General features: G+C 50.1%; 2 protein-coding genes and 1 non-coding gene across 3 annotated transcripts; 2 read left to right on the top strand and 1 right to left on the bottom strand.

Annotated features, from left to right (window-relative positions):
* Window positions 1–4,754: 4,754 nt before the first annotated feature.
* sf3b5 (splicing factor 3b, subunit 5) lies at window positions 4,755–7,086 on the bottom strand. Its single transcript, XM_052012852.1, has one exon. It carries the CDS (start codon window positions 7,013–7,015, stop codon window positions 6,755–6,757), a length of 261 nt encoding a protein of 86 aa, XP_051868812.1. The 5' UTR covers window positions 7,016–7,086; the 3' UTR covers window positions 4,755–6,754.
* A 365-nt stretch (window positions 7,087–7,451) lies between these two features.
* Window positions 7,452–8,506, top strand: LOC127568031 (basic proline-rich protein-like). The gene is made up of 2 exons (XM_052011279.1): window positions 7,452–7,516; window positions 7,594–8,506. The coding sequence occupies exons 1-2, from the start codon at window positions 7,452–7,454 to the stop codon at window positions 8,504–8,506; spliced, it is 978 nt and encodes a 325-aa protein (XP_051867239.1).
* Window positions 8,507–9,618: 1,112 nt separating this feature from the next.
* Window positions 9,619–9,834, top strand: LOC127568976 (small nucleolar RNA U3). The gene has a single exon (XR_007956109.1). It is a non-coding gene; the product is annotated as a small nucleolar RNA U3 (small nucleolar RNA).
* The last annotated feature ends 7,082 nt before the right edge of the window (window positions 9,835–16,916 follow it).

The raw sequence follows: 16,916 nt of genomic DNA, 5'->3' as shown, positions 1-16,916 counted from the left end.
AATTGGTTCTGTAGTCCATCAGAAGACATCTGTCACACAACCCGATCACATACAAAGATATTCCAGCAGGACATCACTGGAGCATTTAGAATGCCATGCATCGTAACGGTCAGACCTGCCAAGTTCATCAAATTAATTCTCATGAGGTTGTTGGGTAAACTTGTGCTTCTCTCTCCTTGCACTCGAATGTCATAAGTGGATTCCTGGACTAAAGGCCACAAAACCCCACATTAACAGAGGCAGGATTGATGGGGGATAGTTGTTTTTGGAGTGTGGGACAGAGTCCCAGTTAGAGAGGTCGGTGCTGCAAGGCTGAGATTCAGCATGTCCCCTTTGGTCCACACAAATTTTTATCGATGCACCATAGAAACCATCCTATCTGGGTGCATCACGGCTTGGTACAACAACTGCTCTGCCTGAGACCGCAAGAAACCACAGAGTTGTGGACACAGCTCGGCACATCACGGAAACCAGCCTCCCCTCCATTGACTCTGTCTACATTTCTCGCTGCCTCAGTAAAGCAGCCAACATAATCAAAGTCGCCACCCACCCTGGACATTCTCTCTTCTCCCCCCTCCCACCGGGCAGAAGATACAAAAGGCTGAGAGCATGTACCACCAGGCTCAAGGACAGCTTCTATCCTGCTGTTATAAGACTTTTGAATGGACCTCTCATATGCTAAGGATGGACTCTTGACCTCAAAATCTACCTCGCCGTGGCCCTTGCACCTTATTGTCTACTTGCACTGCACTTTCTCTGTAACTGTGACACTATATTCTGCAATCTATTTTCTATTTACTACCTCGATGTATTTATGTATGGAATGATTTGTCTGGATAGCATGCAAAACAGAGCCTTTCACTGTAACTTGGTACATAAAGCACTACAGCACAGAAACGGGTCCTTTGGCCCATCTGGTCCATGCGGCCTGGTTTTCTGCCTAGTCCAATCTACCTGCACCCAGACCATCTCTCTGCATACCCCTCTCATCCACGCACCTATCCAAACCTCTCTTAAATGTTACAATGGAACCCACATCCACCACTTCTGCTGGCAGCTCGTTCCACACTCGCACCGCCCTGAGTGAAGAAGTTCCCCCTCAGATTCCCCTTTCACCCTAAACCTATGACCTCTAGTTCTAGTCTCACCCAACCTGAGGGGAAAAAGACTGCATGCATTCACCCTGTCTATACCCCTCATAATTTTGTATACCTCTATAAGATCTCCCCTCATTCTCCTGCGCTCCAGAGAATAGTCCTAACCTATTCAACCTTTCTCTATAACTCAGGTGCTCAAGTCCCAGCAACATCCGTGTAAATTTTCTCTGCACTCTTTCAAGCTTATTGATATCTTTCCTGTAGGTAGGTGACCAGAACTGCACACAATGCTCTAAATTCAGCCTCACCAACATCTTGTACAATTTCAACATGACATCCCAACTCCTGTACTCAGTGCCCTGATTTATGAAGGCCAATGTGCCAAAAGCTTTCTTAGTACAACCCTATCAACCTGTGAGGCCATTTTCAAGGAATTTTTGACCTGTATTCCCAGGTCCATGTTCACCGGCACATCTCAGAGCCCTACCATTCACTATGCAGGTCTTACCCTGGTTTGTCCTCCCAAAATGCAATACCTCACACTTGTCTGCATGAAATTCCATCTGCCATTTTTCAGCCCATTTTCCCAGCTGGTCAAGATCACGCTGAAAGCTTTGATAGCCTTCCTCACTGTCCACTACATCCCCAATCTTGGCGTCATCCACAAATTTGCTGATCCAGTTTACCACATTATTATCTGAATCATTAACATCAATGATAAACAACAACAGACCCAGCACCGATCCCTGCAGCACACCACTAGTCACAGGCCTCCAGTCAGAGAGACAACCATCTACTACCACTCTCTGGCTTCTCCTGCTAAGCCAACATTGAATCCAATTGACTACTTCATCCTGAATGTCAAGCGACTTAACCTTCTGGACCAGCCTCCCATGTGGGACTTTGTCAAAGGCCTTGCTAAAGTCCATGAAGACAACACCCACCGGCTTTCCCTCATCGACCTTCTTGGTAACCTCCTTGAAAGACTACAAGATTGGTTAAACATGCCCTGCCACACACAAAGTCATGTTGACTATCCCTAATCAGGCCCTGTCTATCCAAATACTTCTATATCCTGTCCCTCAGAATACCTTCCAATAATTTACTCACGAATGACGTCAGGCTCACTGGCCTATAATTTCCCAGCTTATTCTTAAACAACAGAACAACATTAGCTATCCAGTCCTCCGGCACCTCACCCGTGGCTAAGGATGTTCTAAATATCTCTGCCAGGGCCCCTGCAATTTCTGCACTAGGCTCCCACAAGGTCCAAGGGGTCACCTCATCAGGCCCTAGGGATTTATCCACCCGAATTCACCTCAAGACAGCCAGCACCTCTTCCCTAATCCGGATACGGTCCATGACCTCACTAATCTTTTTCCTCAGTTCTATAGACTCTGTGTCTATCTCTCGAGTAAATACAAATGCAAAAAATTAATTTAAGATCTCCTCCATCTCTTTTGGCTCCACACATAGATGATGTGACAAGAACAGAACCAAAACCCAATCCAATGGACGGTGATGGTTGCATAGCGCAGTGGCACAGCCTCACGGCTCCCACGGCCTGGGTTTAATCCTGAAATCACATGCCGCCTATGTGGAATTTGAACATTCTCCGTGTGCTTTGCCTCTGGGTGCTCCCATTTCCTCCCACATCCCAAAGACGTGCGGGCCGCTAAGTTAATTGGAGAGACGAGACTGCAAATGCTGGAATCTGGAGCAACACACAAGGTGCTGGAGGAACTCAGCGGGTCAGGCAGCATCTGTGGAGGGAAATGGACAGTCAAAGTTTCGGGTCGAGACCCTCCACCTGGACACTTGCCCTGGTGTGTAGGTAAGTGGTAGAATCAGGGTGGAGTTGATGGGAATGTGGGGAGAATATAATGCAGTGAAAATTAATGAGGGACCAGTTTTGTCAAGTGTAAATAAAATGAAACTATTCACACTAACAGGAGTATTGTTAACTGGAAAACACACAACCAGAAGGGAGATTAGGTAAATATTCTGTTGGGGAATGAGCTGTTACGAGTCGAATGCCTGATAAGGTAAAAGCAGATTCAATAGCAATAGAGAAAGGGAACTGTAATAATATTTAACCATTAATGTCAGAGAAAGGACTTTCCACTGGCAGGATTGATAACTATCGACCTGACTGGCTGGTTTTGGTGTAACTGGCAGAACCACCAACGACAGTGAGTTCTGAACAATGTCAAAATAGAGTGCTGATACTTTTCAAAAGGAAACCAGAGCAATACAAAAGACAGGGGAATGGGCCGTTCTTTTCAAGCTGTGCCAAATGGCTGCCTGTACAATCAGGCCCGAATCTTAAAACGTGCAAAGGTGCAGGTGAGAATCAGACAGGACAAGACTTGGGAACATTAGACGACAGGGGGGAATAAAAAAAAGCAGAGTTGGCTGCTGGCAGGAAGGCATGAAGTAATGGAGAATTATTGTTAGTTGTTCATGTGGTGTTGGCGATATTGGTATTTATTATCCATCTCTACGGAATTAAACCACATTTGTTGGTCTGGAGTAACAAAACCCAAATTGTGCAGAGATGTTCCCTGAAGGACACGTGTGAACTAGCTGGGTTTCAGCCTCACCTTCATTGATACTAGCTTTTTATTCTGGATTTAATCACCTGAATTTCAATTCCCCACTTGCCATGGTGAGATTGAGATTTGTATCAATGGTCCAACTCCTACACGCAACCAGTAACAACTGCTGTGCTATCTTTCTCTGCCTATCATTGTAGGCGCAAGTTTACCACAATGTTCAATGTGCTTTAAGAGCTTTTCGGGACTGAGAAAAGCTTTGTGTGCATTCGGAGAACCAAGATAGGCAGCAGAATAAAGTATACACAGGTCTAAAAATAATTCATTTAAACATGCTTCAAGGAGGTAATCAGATCAGTCGGCTTTCCTGAAGGTGTATTCACTGATCAAGAAAATTCCACACAAACTTGCAAGTCAAGTGTGAAACATCCAGTAAATAGCAAGCTGCTATCAACAGTAAATCTTTCAAATGCCTTCTGGGAAATTGATTTAAACACAAGTTATTGTAACCGTACATTGCTAATGGAGTACATACACAGTTTGTTGTCTATTTCACTGTGGAAAAGGTTGTCGATTGTAGGTAGAGCAAAGTGATGAGGATAATTTCTGGAGCTCACACAATTGAACTTACATATTTGATCTGAGAAAGGATCAAAACTGCAGGATATAGATTATGTGGGTAAAAGTACAATTCTTTTGTCTTGTACAACCAGATGGATGGACCCTTGACCTCACAATCTACCTCATTGTGGCCTTGCACCTTATTATTGTCTGCACTTTCTCTGCAACTGTAACACTTTACTCTGCATTATTTTCCCTTGTACTACCTCAATGCATTGATGTGATGAAACGATCTGTATGGATGGCATGCAAAACAAAGCTTTTCACTGTATCTCAGTACATGAGACAATGATAAACCAATTTACTTGTATTTAAATGTTAACTAAATGCAACAACAAAAGTAAATCTATCAGAGGGTTAAATTAAACTTAGGGGTAGCTACCGTACAAACTTTCTGACGACTCCCACCTCTCCCCTCCACCCCCCACTCACGTATTTATCCATCTCCCTTTTGAAAGCAGTTCCAACCATTCTGAAAGACTATGGTCAAAATAACTGAAAACCATTTATTATGCCAGTAATAAACATTTGAGCAAACCACACTTTCACAAGTATCTGCAGCTTCATCCTAAAGCAAAAATTTTTTCTAGGACCTGCATTTTAAGAGTTCCAACTTGAGCTGATGCTTGAACCGTGAACTTGTCAGCAAGGGGCTGGCCATTTGGCAAACATTCGACACACGCAGGCCTGAAATCCTCACTGTGGAATGATAGGCCAGCACCGACTCAATGGGCCAAACGGCCTCCTTCTGTGCTCCAGCGATCGAATGGAAAGGGTTCCTCACCGCCACAGGCAGGATCATCATTGTTCCAAAGCCGGCCAATCAACCAGTGGGAATCTCTGCTGAAACGCAACCCATTCCGGAGTAGAACCCTCACTGCAGATGAACAAGTGGATCATTGAGAAGCCCAAAAATCACTTGATGGTTGGTTTCTGTTCCAAGATTTGTTATTTTACGCCATCTGAAAGTTCCACTCGCATTCCCGTCGATTAATCCACCTGACATGCCAGGAACGTTGCCTTTGGCGTAGCTGCCTTCTGAGACTCGTGTGCTTAAACAGGCTCGTCAAGGTGAAGGGGCACTGGCAGAGTTCATTTGCCGAAAAGAGTTTCTTCACTTCCTCAGCAGAGATCTGCAGTCACCCTCTACTTTATCTACGCACAGGACAGATCGTTCACTGAGAGTGGAGCGGAAACCAAACAACTGGAGGAACTCAGCGGGTCAAGCAATATCTGTGGAGGCAGAGACTGCAGCATCTGTGCCTTCATTCACCGATAGTTCCCAGGTGATTCTGCAAGCCCCATCACAGGCTCTGTCGAGGTCCTCACGCCAGTATCAGCCTCAGGTCTGAATATCGATAAATACTCCAACTGGGAAATCTCCCCATGCTCGAAGAGGTTACCTCCAAAGATCAAAGCTTCTCACTGAAGGCTCCACATGTCGACACTTCCTTATCATTAGGTGGTGCAGGGATGTGAGATTTCCTTCACTGACTGCTGTTGTGGGCTAATCTCGCTGAAATAACAACAGTGATTCCAGTTCTCTGGACAGGAGGCACTATGGAAAATATTGGAAGCTGCAAATTTTATAAGAGGCAGTTTTTCTTTTATCCTTTGACAAACCTGCCAAGGATGCCCCTTGTGATACTCCTGCTCTGACAGATGGATGATTGTCTGGCTCTTGCCTCAGGATTTGCTGGTGTTTGTAAAAATTATTTCGTCAATGCCCCGCAAAGAAGATCCATTTGATGTGTTGACCGGTGTTTCCAATATTGCGACAAAACTTCACATCAAACAAAAGTCCTTCCTGCGATGATCCAGTGAGAAAAGCGGAGACACAGTCAGTGCGAGGCAAGTTGGGCAAACTCCTTGGCTGGTTGGTCATAGGATGGTTTTTGGCCGGGAGCGGGGGTGGTGAAAAGAGAGGGAGTGGGAGGTAAACCACTCTATCGGCACATGGCGTACCCTGGGCTAGGGCAGGGAATCATAGATAACTTGGGGAAATGGTGATAGGTTAAATCATTTGACTGCAGTCACTGAAGGGAGTTGAAGTAGGAAACGGAGAGCAGATACCAGTCAAGAGCAAGGGCAAGGACCCAAGGCTCAAAGAAGGTGGAGTTTGACCCCGCAGCAGTTGGGGAGGGGGTAAGGAGGAGGCAGAGCCGGGGCAATTCCCTGGGGAGAAGTTTCAAGAGCCTGGTTGGAGATGGAGTGGGGGCTGTGACTGAGCTGCAGGGTGTCGGGGGGGGGGGGGGGGCAACTGCTGGTGGGTCTCAGTGGATGTCTGAAGGGGCTGAGGGATGGGGGTGGGGGGCAGTGACCGAGCCAGAGGCTGCCCACTCGCCCAGGTTGGAGACCCCCCCCCCCCCATTCCCCAGCCTTTGCCCCCTGAGCCCTCATTCAAGCTCCTCCAGCACCCCCCCCCCCCCCCGGGGTCGGGGTCCCCCCTCACGCCCGGGCCCGGACCCCCGGCCCGGCCGCTCAGGCCTCCTCGGGCTTGTCTGGCGGCGGCCCGCACGGCTGCAGCATCTTCTCCATCAGGTTGAAGCGGACCCGGGCCTTGGTTTCGTTCTCGGCCACCGCGAAGTAGTTGAGCAGGTCGAAGTGGCCCATGTAGGAGGCGTACGAGTCGCGGTGCTGGTTGACCAGCCACTCCCACTTGGTGGTGTCGGCGTGGCCCGTCCCGATGTACTTGGACTGCAGGTGCTCCAGCTGGCTGTGGATGTTGTAGCGGTCCGTCATGGTGCTGCCCGCCCGCCCCGCACCGCCGCGCTTCCCGCCTGAAACCCGAGGCCGCCCGCCCACCCGCCCCGCCGGAAAAACAAAGATGGCGCCGGCCGCCCGCTCCGCCGCGCTTCCCGCCCTGCGCCTGAGGCCGCCCGCCGGAAAACCAAAGATGGCGCCGGCCGCCTGCCCCGCGCCGCCGCGCTTCCCGCCGGAAAACCAAAGATGGCGCCGGCCGCCTGCCCCGCGCTCCCCGCCCTGCGCCTGAGGCCGCCCGCCGGAAAACCCAACATGGCCGCCGTTACCATGGCCACTCTCCCGCCCGCCTTTTTTTTTAATCTCAGCCTTACAAATTGCAAACCGATCCCGCCGAATACACACACTGGTTTATTTCAACGGGGAAATATTATTTGCGGTGGAGAAGGCTGATTTCTGAAAAAATAAAGTTAAGCGCATGCGCATTGGGACCGGTCACGCTCGCTTGCTCTCGGCTGCCCCCTCGGCTGGAAGACCGGTGGAGTGTGGAACTGCTCCTCCACCCCTCACAGCCCACGCCCGGCCCCAGGGACCCTCCCACGGCCCGTGCCCGGCCCCAGGGACCCTCCCACGGCCCACGCCCGGCCCCAGGGACCCTCCCACGGCCCGTGCCCGGCCCCAGGGACCCTCCCAGAGCCCACGCCCGGCCCCAGGGACCCTCCCAGGGCCCACGCCCGGCCCCAGGGACCCTCCCAGGGCCCATGCCCGGCCCCAGGGACCCTCCCACGGCCCATGCCCGGCCCCAGGGACCCTCCCACGGCCCATGCCCGGCCCCAGGGACCCTCCCACGGCCCATGCCCGGCCCCAGGGACCCTCCCAGCGCCCATGCCCGGCCCCAGGGACCCTCCCAGAGCCCATGCCCGGCCCCAGGGACCCTCCCAGAGCCCATGCCCGGCCCCAGGGACCCTCCCAGAGCCCATGCCCGGCCCCAGGGACCCTCCCAGGGCCCATGCCCGGCCCCAGGGACCCTCCCACGGCCCATGCCCGGCCCCAGGGACCCTCCCACGGCCCATGCCCGGCCCCAGGGACCCTCCCACCGCCCATGCCCGGCCCCAGGGACCCTCCCAGAGCCCATGCCCGGCCCCAGGGACCCTCCCAGAGCCCATGCCCGGCCCCAGGGACCCTCCCACGGCCCATGCCCGGCCCCAGGGACCCTCCCACGGCCCATGCCCGGCCCCAGGGACCCTCCCACGGCCCACGCCCGGCCCCAGGGACCCTCCCACGGCCCACGCCCGGCCCCAGGGACCCTCTCATGGCCCACGCCCGGCCCCAGGGACCCTCTCATGGCCCACGCCCGGCCCCAGGGACCCTCTCATGGCCCATGCCCGGCCCCAGGGACCCTCTCATGGCCCATGCCCGGCCCCAGGGACCCTCTCATGGCCCATGCCCAGCCCCAGGGACCCTATCATGGCCCATGCCCAGCCCCAGCGACTCTACCATAGCCCATGCCCAGCCCCAGGGACCCTCCCATAGCCCATGCCCAGCCCCAGGGACTCTCTCATTGCCCATGCCCAGCCCCAGCGACTCTACCATAGCCCATGCCCAGCCCCAGGGACCCTCCCATAGCCCATGCCCAGCCCCAGGGACTCTCTCATTGCCCATGCCCATGGTGAACCTCTTCTCCATCCTCTCTAAAGCTCCACATCCCTCCTGTAATGGGGCGACTAGAACTGAATGCAATATTCCGGGTGCAGCCTAAGCAGAGTTTTATAAGGCTAAGAGATAACTTCCTGCCTCTTGAGCTCAATGCCTCAACCAATAAAGGCAAGCATGCCGTACACCTTCTTTACCACCCCATCAACATGTGCAGCCTTATAAGGTGAGATAAGATTTCTTTATTAGTCACACGTACATCGAAATACACAGTGAAATGCATCTTTTGCGTAGAGTGTTCTGGGGGCAGCCCGCAAGTGTTGCCACACTTCCGGCGCCAACATAGCACGCTCACAACTTCCTAACCCGTACGTCTTTGGAATGTGGGAGGAAACCGGAGCACCCGGAGGAAACCCACACAGACACAGGGAGAACGTACAAACTCCTTACAGACAGTGTCCAGAATTGAACCCGGGTTGTTGGCACAATTAGTTCAGCACAACTTTGTGGGCCGAAGGGCCTGTTCTGTGCTGTACTGTTCTGTGTTCTATCTATGCCCGTCATGATTTTATACCAGGTGTAATACCAGCTGCAGCGATCAGACATCGCCTGCTGAGACCTAGGGCAACGGGACGCACACAATTTATGTCTTTTCTTGTGGCTGCAAATTCACGAAGTGATAGGAGGTTTGCTCTTGCTTTTCCCGGCTGTTAGAAATAGATGAGGTCCGGAAAATTACCAGACTAATTTCCGATCAAGGAACAGGCAATGGCAAGAGCCTGTTTGCTAATTTATGCAAATTATCATGCCTTCTGGGTGACGCAGGAAGAACAGTAACTACACTTTCTCCCCTATTTAGTAAATTTGGAAAGGCTGGAAAGAGATCACTAGTACTTAGTCTCTTTTTGAACGTTGAAGAAAAGGTGGTGGCTCGATCTAAGTGAAATGTATTTAGCGGAGAATGGAGGGCAGTGCGGCGGTGGAGAAAGGGTAAGACTATACTTTTAAGGATCATTTCTATAGTCTGCGACTGAGGAATTATGTACTTAATAGTCCGGTCTCAACACCATGAGGAATAACTGTGGCGTTTCCTCTTGACTGGGAAGCAACCTGCAGGCTTTGCTCTATGGAAGGGCTTGCAGGCATTGATGACTGTTCCCTTCCCCTACTGCTGGGGTTGTGGAGGGAGGAAATGCTGTCTGAGTGGTTTCTCTTTAACTTTGAAAGAACAGATGTCAACTATCCTTCCCTGCTGATGTTTCCCTATACTATTTAAACTCTGTCTCTGCTTAGTTGCAGTTCCTGAATCGATTTTATTGGTAACAGCAATTCCTGCATCTATTATGATGATATACTCTGAGATTGTGGTTTATGTGACCCTCATTATCGAAATAGAACCATAGCACAATACAGGCCCTTCTGCCCACCATCTTGTGCCGCCCTTAATTAATTGAGGTTGTGAAATGAAAATCTTAACAACTTCTCTTTTTGCCTTCCAATATAAGATGTGAAACTGAACTAACCTCCCTAGTAAGAAAAATGCTCTTTGCTCTGCCCGAAACTTGTTGGTCTCCCAGCACTGTGAGATGTCCGTAGGGGAATGCTGCCGGCTGGCACATTCCAGGCTGCAGGAGTACGTACTGAGGGACGCACTGAAGCTGGGCGCAGCCAACGCAAAGGCTCAGTGGGGAAGGACGACAGTTTAGGGTTCTTCTGCCACTGGAGAGGGAGGGGCGGGGACAGGCGAGAAAGCCCCTAAATATTGTAAATACGGGACCGGGAAGCTTCCAGGGAGCCACACGTGTGGCATCGGTGCTGTTTTCTATATAAAAAGGTAACACTAATGAATTTCGGTTCGTAAGCAGGCCCAGCCCCCGATCCTACCACGGCGGCAGTACACCTTCTTTAGGACAAGAGTGAGGAAAGAGGCATGCATACATTGCTGATCCTGCATCTATTCTGATGATAGACGCTTGAGGCCATATGTAACTCTAATTATTGAAATACAACTTGATTTCGTTTTCAGTGAGCATGGAACAAGAGGCAGGAGATTTCAAAGGAGGTGAGTCTCTGGGCTTTATGTTCATTTTCAGTGAGAAGGGCCCTTAAAGAGCCACACTTGCATATTGTTAGATTGGCTAATTGGCAGCAGCCAATAAAAAGCTGAATGACACCCAGGGCAGTGGTGTGCTCCTCTTGCATGATGTGGTAAGTCCAGTGGCCCTCATCACTATATCTGCGAGAAGTGCATCAGGCTGCAGCTCCTGACAGACTTAGGGAAATGGAGCTGGATGACCTTTGGATCATTCGGGAGACTGAGGGGTTACAGGGAGGCAGTCATACCCAAGAACAGTCAGACCCAAGCAGTCCCGGCTGCAGGAGTACGTGCTGAGGGACACACTGAAGCTTGGAGCAGCCAATGCAAAGGTTCTGTGGGGAAAGTCCACAGTCTGGGCTCCTTCCACTACCGCTGTTACGGACTTGGTGAATGTCCCTTTAAGATAGAGCTAGTAGTGTGTGTGGAGTGCTTACGTCAACAGAAGATAAAGGACGTAATGACGTTGTTGAAGAAGTCAGTCAAAGTCAGTCAGAGGAGAGAGAGAGAGAGAAGGGAGTGAGACACCAGCCTGCTAGTTTCTCTATCGATGGATGAGAAACAATAACTGTGTCTGTCACTGCAATCCATGTATGGAAATTGGGAGTAATCCGGTGGAGTTCACTTTGTTGCTGACCTGTAGGGGGAAGCAGGTATTTGTGTGGACGGCCATGATACGGATGCTTTTCGGGGTGAGGAAGTCACTACCGAATAAACACTGATGTTCGTTTGGGTTCCATCGTGGAACACTTGGATTTCGTAATTTCTCTCTATGTTCTCTCTACATCTACGTTTTATCTTCAGACAACGGTGGTTGTTGAAGATGCCTTTGCTCATGTTTCACCTTATGGCTTGCGGAACTGAACTTTAATAACCATTCCTGGACTTGGAGTTTGGGACTTTGCCACACACACACACGACGAGTTTAGTTTTGGGGTTAATGTTCAAGGTTTAACATTTTTACTTCTAACATTCTAACATTTTTACTTTTATTTTTCTTATTATCATAAGTAGTGATTAATAAAATAGTTTTTAACACTGAATCATGACTCAGTGTGTTTCTTTTGTTGCTGGTTCGTACACCGCACATGGAGGGGCTGGGTCAGGTGGGGAAGCCCCTCGAACAATGAAAGGGGATCACCCCAGGAAGCCACATAAGTGGCTATCATGCTATGGTTTTAAAAGAATATGTTGACACCACTGAATGTAACAACCATGAATGTAAAAGTTTTGAACTGTTTCTTCTTTTGTATATTTTTTATTATGAATAAAGTTTATTTTTGGAATAAAGTTTATTTTTGAAATAAAAAGTAAACTTCTATCAGGTCTCCCCTCAGCCCCTGCTGCTCCAGAGAAAGTTTGTCCAACCTTTCCTTATAGCTCATGCACTCTAATCCAGGCAGCAAACCTCTTTCTGTTTTATGAACAATACAAAAGTTCATTCAATTAAAAGCACTACAGAAAGATATATATGCATAACTACATCAACTATTACAATAATCACAACAACAAAAGAACAATGCACACGTATAACTGCATTAAAAGCTATGCAGATGTAAACTACAGCACACCATGTACAACGTCAGGTTAAAATACAGTTAACGCTGTCTACAACACACTCGATCCCCTGGGGGGGGCCCACCGGTCCTGGAATTCTGCCAGGGTGCCTGCGGATACCACATGGTACCTCTCCAAGAACACCAGGGTGAGGACGTAACCCCAGAAGAGGGCGGCAGGCAGTCAGTTCAGGCAGAATCCCTGTCTGCCCGTCACCTGGACCCCTGAATGGCCAGCTTGGCCAGGCCCAAGAGCAGACCGACCAGGAGATTCCACCCCCCAACCACCCCCCCCCCCCCCCCATGCCGTCTTCTCGCAGCTCCCATCGGGCAGGAGGTACAGAAGCCTGAAGTCCCCACACCACCAGGTTCAGGAACAGCTACTTCCCTTCAACCATTCGGTTCTTGAACCAACCTGCACAACCCTAATCACTACAGTTTAGCAACACTGTGACCACTTTGTACTGTTTATGTTTTTCTTGTGAGTGCTGCTTATCTGATGCTCTGTGCCTGTGATGCTGCTGCAAGTAAGTTTTTCATTGCACCTGTGCACACACGGACTTGTGCATCTGACAATAAACTTGACTTTGATTTTGATGATCCTGTAGGCTGTAATTCCCCAAGTACACATCCCAGTCCCGCTGGTGATGGTTATTTCCTCCGTCACCCTTTTAGACTGTGTGGCTAAACACAGCTCAAACGCCATCTATAAATTTGCAGATGACATCACTGTTGTTGGCAGAATCTCAGATGGCGATGAGGAGGTGTACAGGAGTGAGATAGATCAGCTGGTTGTGTGGTGTCGCAACAACAACCTCACACTCAACGTCAGTAGGACCAAGGAATCGATTGTGGACTTCAGGAAGGGGAAGTCGGGAGAACACGCACCAGTCCTCATTGAGGGGTCAGCGGTGGAAAGGGTAAGAAGCTTCAAGTTCCTGGGCGTCAGCATCTCAGAGGATCTATCCTGGGCCCAACACATTGATGCAATCACGAAGAAGGCACGCCAGCAGCTCTACTTCATTAGGAGTTTGAGGGGATTCGATGTACAGTGGAGAGCATTCTGACTGGTTGCATCATCGCCTGGTATTGAGGCTCCAATGCACAGGATCACAAGAGGCTGCAGAGGGTTGTAGACTGAGCCAGCTCCATCACGGGCACAACCCCCCCCCACCATCGAGGACATCTTCAAGAGGCAGTGCCTCAAGAAGGCAGCATCCGTCACGATGGATCCTCACCATCCGGGACATGCCCTCTTCTCATGACTACCATCGGGGTACAGGAGGTATAGGAGCCTGAAGACCCACACTCAGCGATTCAGGAATAGCTTCTTCCCCACTGCCATCAGATTTCTGAACGGTCCATGAACCCATGAACACTACCTCGTTCTTCTTTTTTGCACTATTTAGTTATGTAATTTATAGATTTTATGTCTCGCACTGCACTGCTGCCGCAAAACAACAAATTTTATGTCATATGTCAGTGACAATAAATCTGATTCTGATAAAGCTTGGTCCCTTAGACGAAGAGACGGGGGTATTTACATTGGGGAACAAGGAAAGGGCAGAGACTTTGAAGGAATATTTGGCATCTATCGCAAAACCATCACAGTGATATTAGAAAGAGATGGGACAGACTTCATATGTTGTAACTGGTTGAGGCCCGAGCACTGATCCTGGGAGGGAGGAACAGAACACAGTCATTACCTCTGGAGAGAGGTACCGGCCAAATTGCTGGGATGGTGAAGAAGCTGTTCCTTAGTCCGCATGTCCGGGCTTTCAGGCTCCTGTACCTTCTCCCAGAAGGTAGAAGAGAGAAAAGAGAAGGTCCAGGGTGGCAGGTGTCTGTGACGAATCTGTCAGCCTTCTTGAAGCAACGCACGGTGAAGACAGACTGGATGGAAGGAAGTGACGAGTCTGTGATGGACTGGGCAGTGTTTACCCCTCTCTGAAGGTCCCGTCAGTCCAGGGCAGAGCAGTTGCCATATCAGGCTGAGATGCAACCTGTCAGGGTACTTTCTGTAGCCCATCTGTAGATGTTCGAGAAAATCCTCGTGGACAGGCTGAATCTTCTCAGACGCCCAAGACAGTACACACGCTGACGTGCTTTCTTCATCACTGCATCAGTGTGGAGGGGCCAGGCATGGCTGCTGGCTGCCAGGGAACTTGAAGCTGTCGACCACCTCTACAGCAGCTCTGTTGATGAGGATAGGGTTGTGTTCAACCACCCCGGCCCCTCCTCCCTCCCCTTGGATCAACGACCAGCTTATTCGCCTTGCTGACGTTAAGGGCTAGGTTGTTGTTCTGGCACCAGGTCACAACGTTTGCAGTCTCTTTCCCATGCTCTGTCTCATCATTGTTGTTGATCCCGGCCTGTTAGAATGGCGTCATCGGCAAAGGTCGAGTTGGTGCTGTATTTGCCCACACGGTCGCGGGGGTACAGGGAGTAGAGCAGAGGTCCGAGCACAATCCAATCCAATCCAATTGGTTTATGAGGTGTTGCCAGGAGTAGAGAGGATTGTGAGTCACATAAATCCATCGAGGTTTCCCCAGCGTGTGCCAGACCAGGCTCAAGAGCTTGGTTTGTAAGGTTAACGTGGCAGTGTGATGAATATTCATCAGATGCATTCCAGCACAGCGGTGCGGCAGGTAGTGCAGCTGCCTCGCGGCATCGGGTTATATTCTGACCTCTGCTCCCACCCATCTGCTGTTTCCAAATTCTCCCCATGGACGCCTGGGTTTCCCCCCAGTGCTCCGGTTTCCTCCCACATCTCTAAAATGCGCCGGTAGGTTAGCTGGTGGCAGAAAATTGCCCCTAGTGTGTAGGTAAGTGGTGAAGGAATCACGGAGATGGTGGATGTGCGGAAGAGAGAGAAAGTTGCAGGGTGCAGAGAGATGGGGCGAAGGGGAAATGGGATTAATGGGAGCTAGCATGGACCTGATGGGCTGAATGTCCTCCTTCTGTGTTGTAGTCCAGGGAATATCACAACCAATGCATCCATTACCTTTGCAGCCTTGAGACCATTAAACCACAAGACAAAGGAGCAGAAGTCGGCCATTCGGCCCATCGAGTCTGCTCCTCCATTCTATCAGGAGCTGATCCATTCTCCCATTTAGCCCCACTCCCCCGCCTTCTCACCATAACCTTTGGTGCTCTGGCTACTCAGATACCTATCAATCTCTGCCTTCAATACACCCAATGACTTTGCCTCCACAGCCGCCAAATTCCACAGATTCACCGCTCTCTGGCTAAAGAAATTTCTCTGCATCTCTGTTCTGAATGGGCGCCCTTCAATCCTGAAGTCGTGCCCTCTTGTACTAGACTCCCCTACCATGGGAAACAACTTCACCACATCTACTCTGTCCAGGCCTTTTAATATTCAAAATGTTTCTATGAGGTCCCCCCTCATTCTTCCGAACTCCAAGGAGTACAGCCCAAGAGCCGTCAAACGTTCCTCATATGTTAACCCTCTCATTCCTGGAATCATTCTAGTGAATCTTCTCTGAACCCTCTCCGACGTCAGCACATCCTTTCTTAAATAAGGAGCCCAAAACTGCACACAGTACTCCAAGTGAGGTCTTACCAATGCCTTATAGAGCCTCAACATCATATCCCTGCTCTTATATTCTATTCCTCAGTAGTTTGCCTGGTACCTCTCTCCAGAGGTAATGACTGTGTTTTGTTCCTGCCTCCCAGGATCAGTGCTCGGGCCTGAACCAGTTCCAGTATATGAAGTCTGTCCCATCTCCTTCTAATATCACAGCGATGGTTTCGCGACAGATGCCAAATACTCCTTCAACATCTCTGCCCTTTCCTTGCTCCCCAATATTAATTCCCCTGTCTGAACCAGTCCCCTCTCTCACACCCCCTTCCCGGTGGCGCTGCCACGTTCTCGGACTCTTAACCCTCCCTTCTCTCGGTTATTGTCACTTCATCATTTCTTTTTTGCACTACCTCAGACTGCACTGCAGTCTCTGCACCCTTCTGCTGTTTTGCTCTCGTTGCTGTGTTTCTTGTTGCATTTATTGTTTAAGCTGTGAGCTTCACACGAGCAAGGAATTTCATTGCAATCCGGCGTATCTGACAATAAGCTCACCTTAATCTGAAGCCCAAGTCCCCCAGTTGCGTCCTCTTTAGCTGGTTGGAAGCAGCTAATCGGTCAGTGTAGTGTGATAATACAGGTTCTCTTTCAAGGTATCAATTTCACTTTAATATCACTTCAAAGAAAGCAGGAAAATGCATACATTGAGTTGTGGAAAAGTACGATGATTACCGTATAAAATTATTGAATCTGGTGCCAATATGCATTCATATTGCAAATCGGAACAGACACCACCAAGGAGAAAGAGCAGATGTTGTGGAAAGGTAACGCCGTACAGATGTTCTTTGGGAAATCTCGTCACTGTCTCTGTCAGTGACATTCATTCCAAGAGCAAGCACAAACAACATTCTGGGCATCGCTGGCAAGGCCAGCGTGTATTACCCATCCGTAATCGCAGCTGGTAGTGCTGCTGCCTCACCCCTCCAGTGACCCGGGTTCGATCCCGACAACATGCAGGGTCGGTGGGTTAATTGGCCGCTGTAAATTGTCCTTGGTGTGTGGGTGAGGGGTAGAATCTGGGGGGAGTTTCTGGGAATG

Source organism: Pristis pectinata, chromosome 3 (genome assembly GCF_009764475.1).
Source record: "Pristis pectinata isolate sPriPec2 chromosome 3, sPriPec2.1.pri, whole genome shotgun sequence".
NCBI classification, from domain to species: domain Eukaryota; kingdom Metazoa; phylum Chordata; class Chondrichthyes; order Rhinopristiformes; family Pristidae; genus Pristis; species Pristis pectinata.
This window is presented reverse-complemented; position numbering and strand designations above follow the sequence as displayed.

Excerpts from the sequence above, each read along its gene's own strand:
- sf3b5 (XM_052012852.1), bottom strand. The coding sequence starts at position 7,015 with ATGACGGACCGCTACAACATCCACAGCCAGCTGGAGCACCTGCAGTCC.
- LOC127568031 (XM_052011279.1), top strand. The coding sequence starts at position 7,452 with ATGCGCATTGGGACCGGTCACGCTCGCTTGCTCTCGGCTGCCCCCTCG. Across the intron at positions 7,517-7,593 it reads TCGGCTGGAAGACCGGTGGA|GGACCCTCCCACGGCCCACG; the intron begins GTGTGGAACTGC and ends GCCCGGCCCCAG.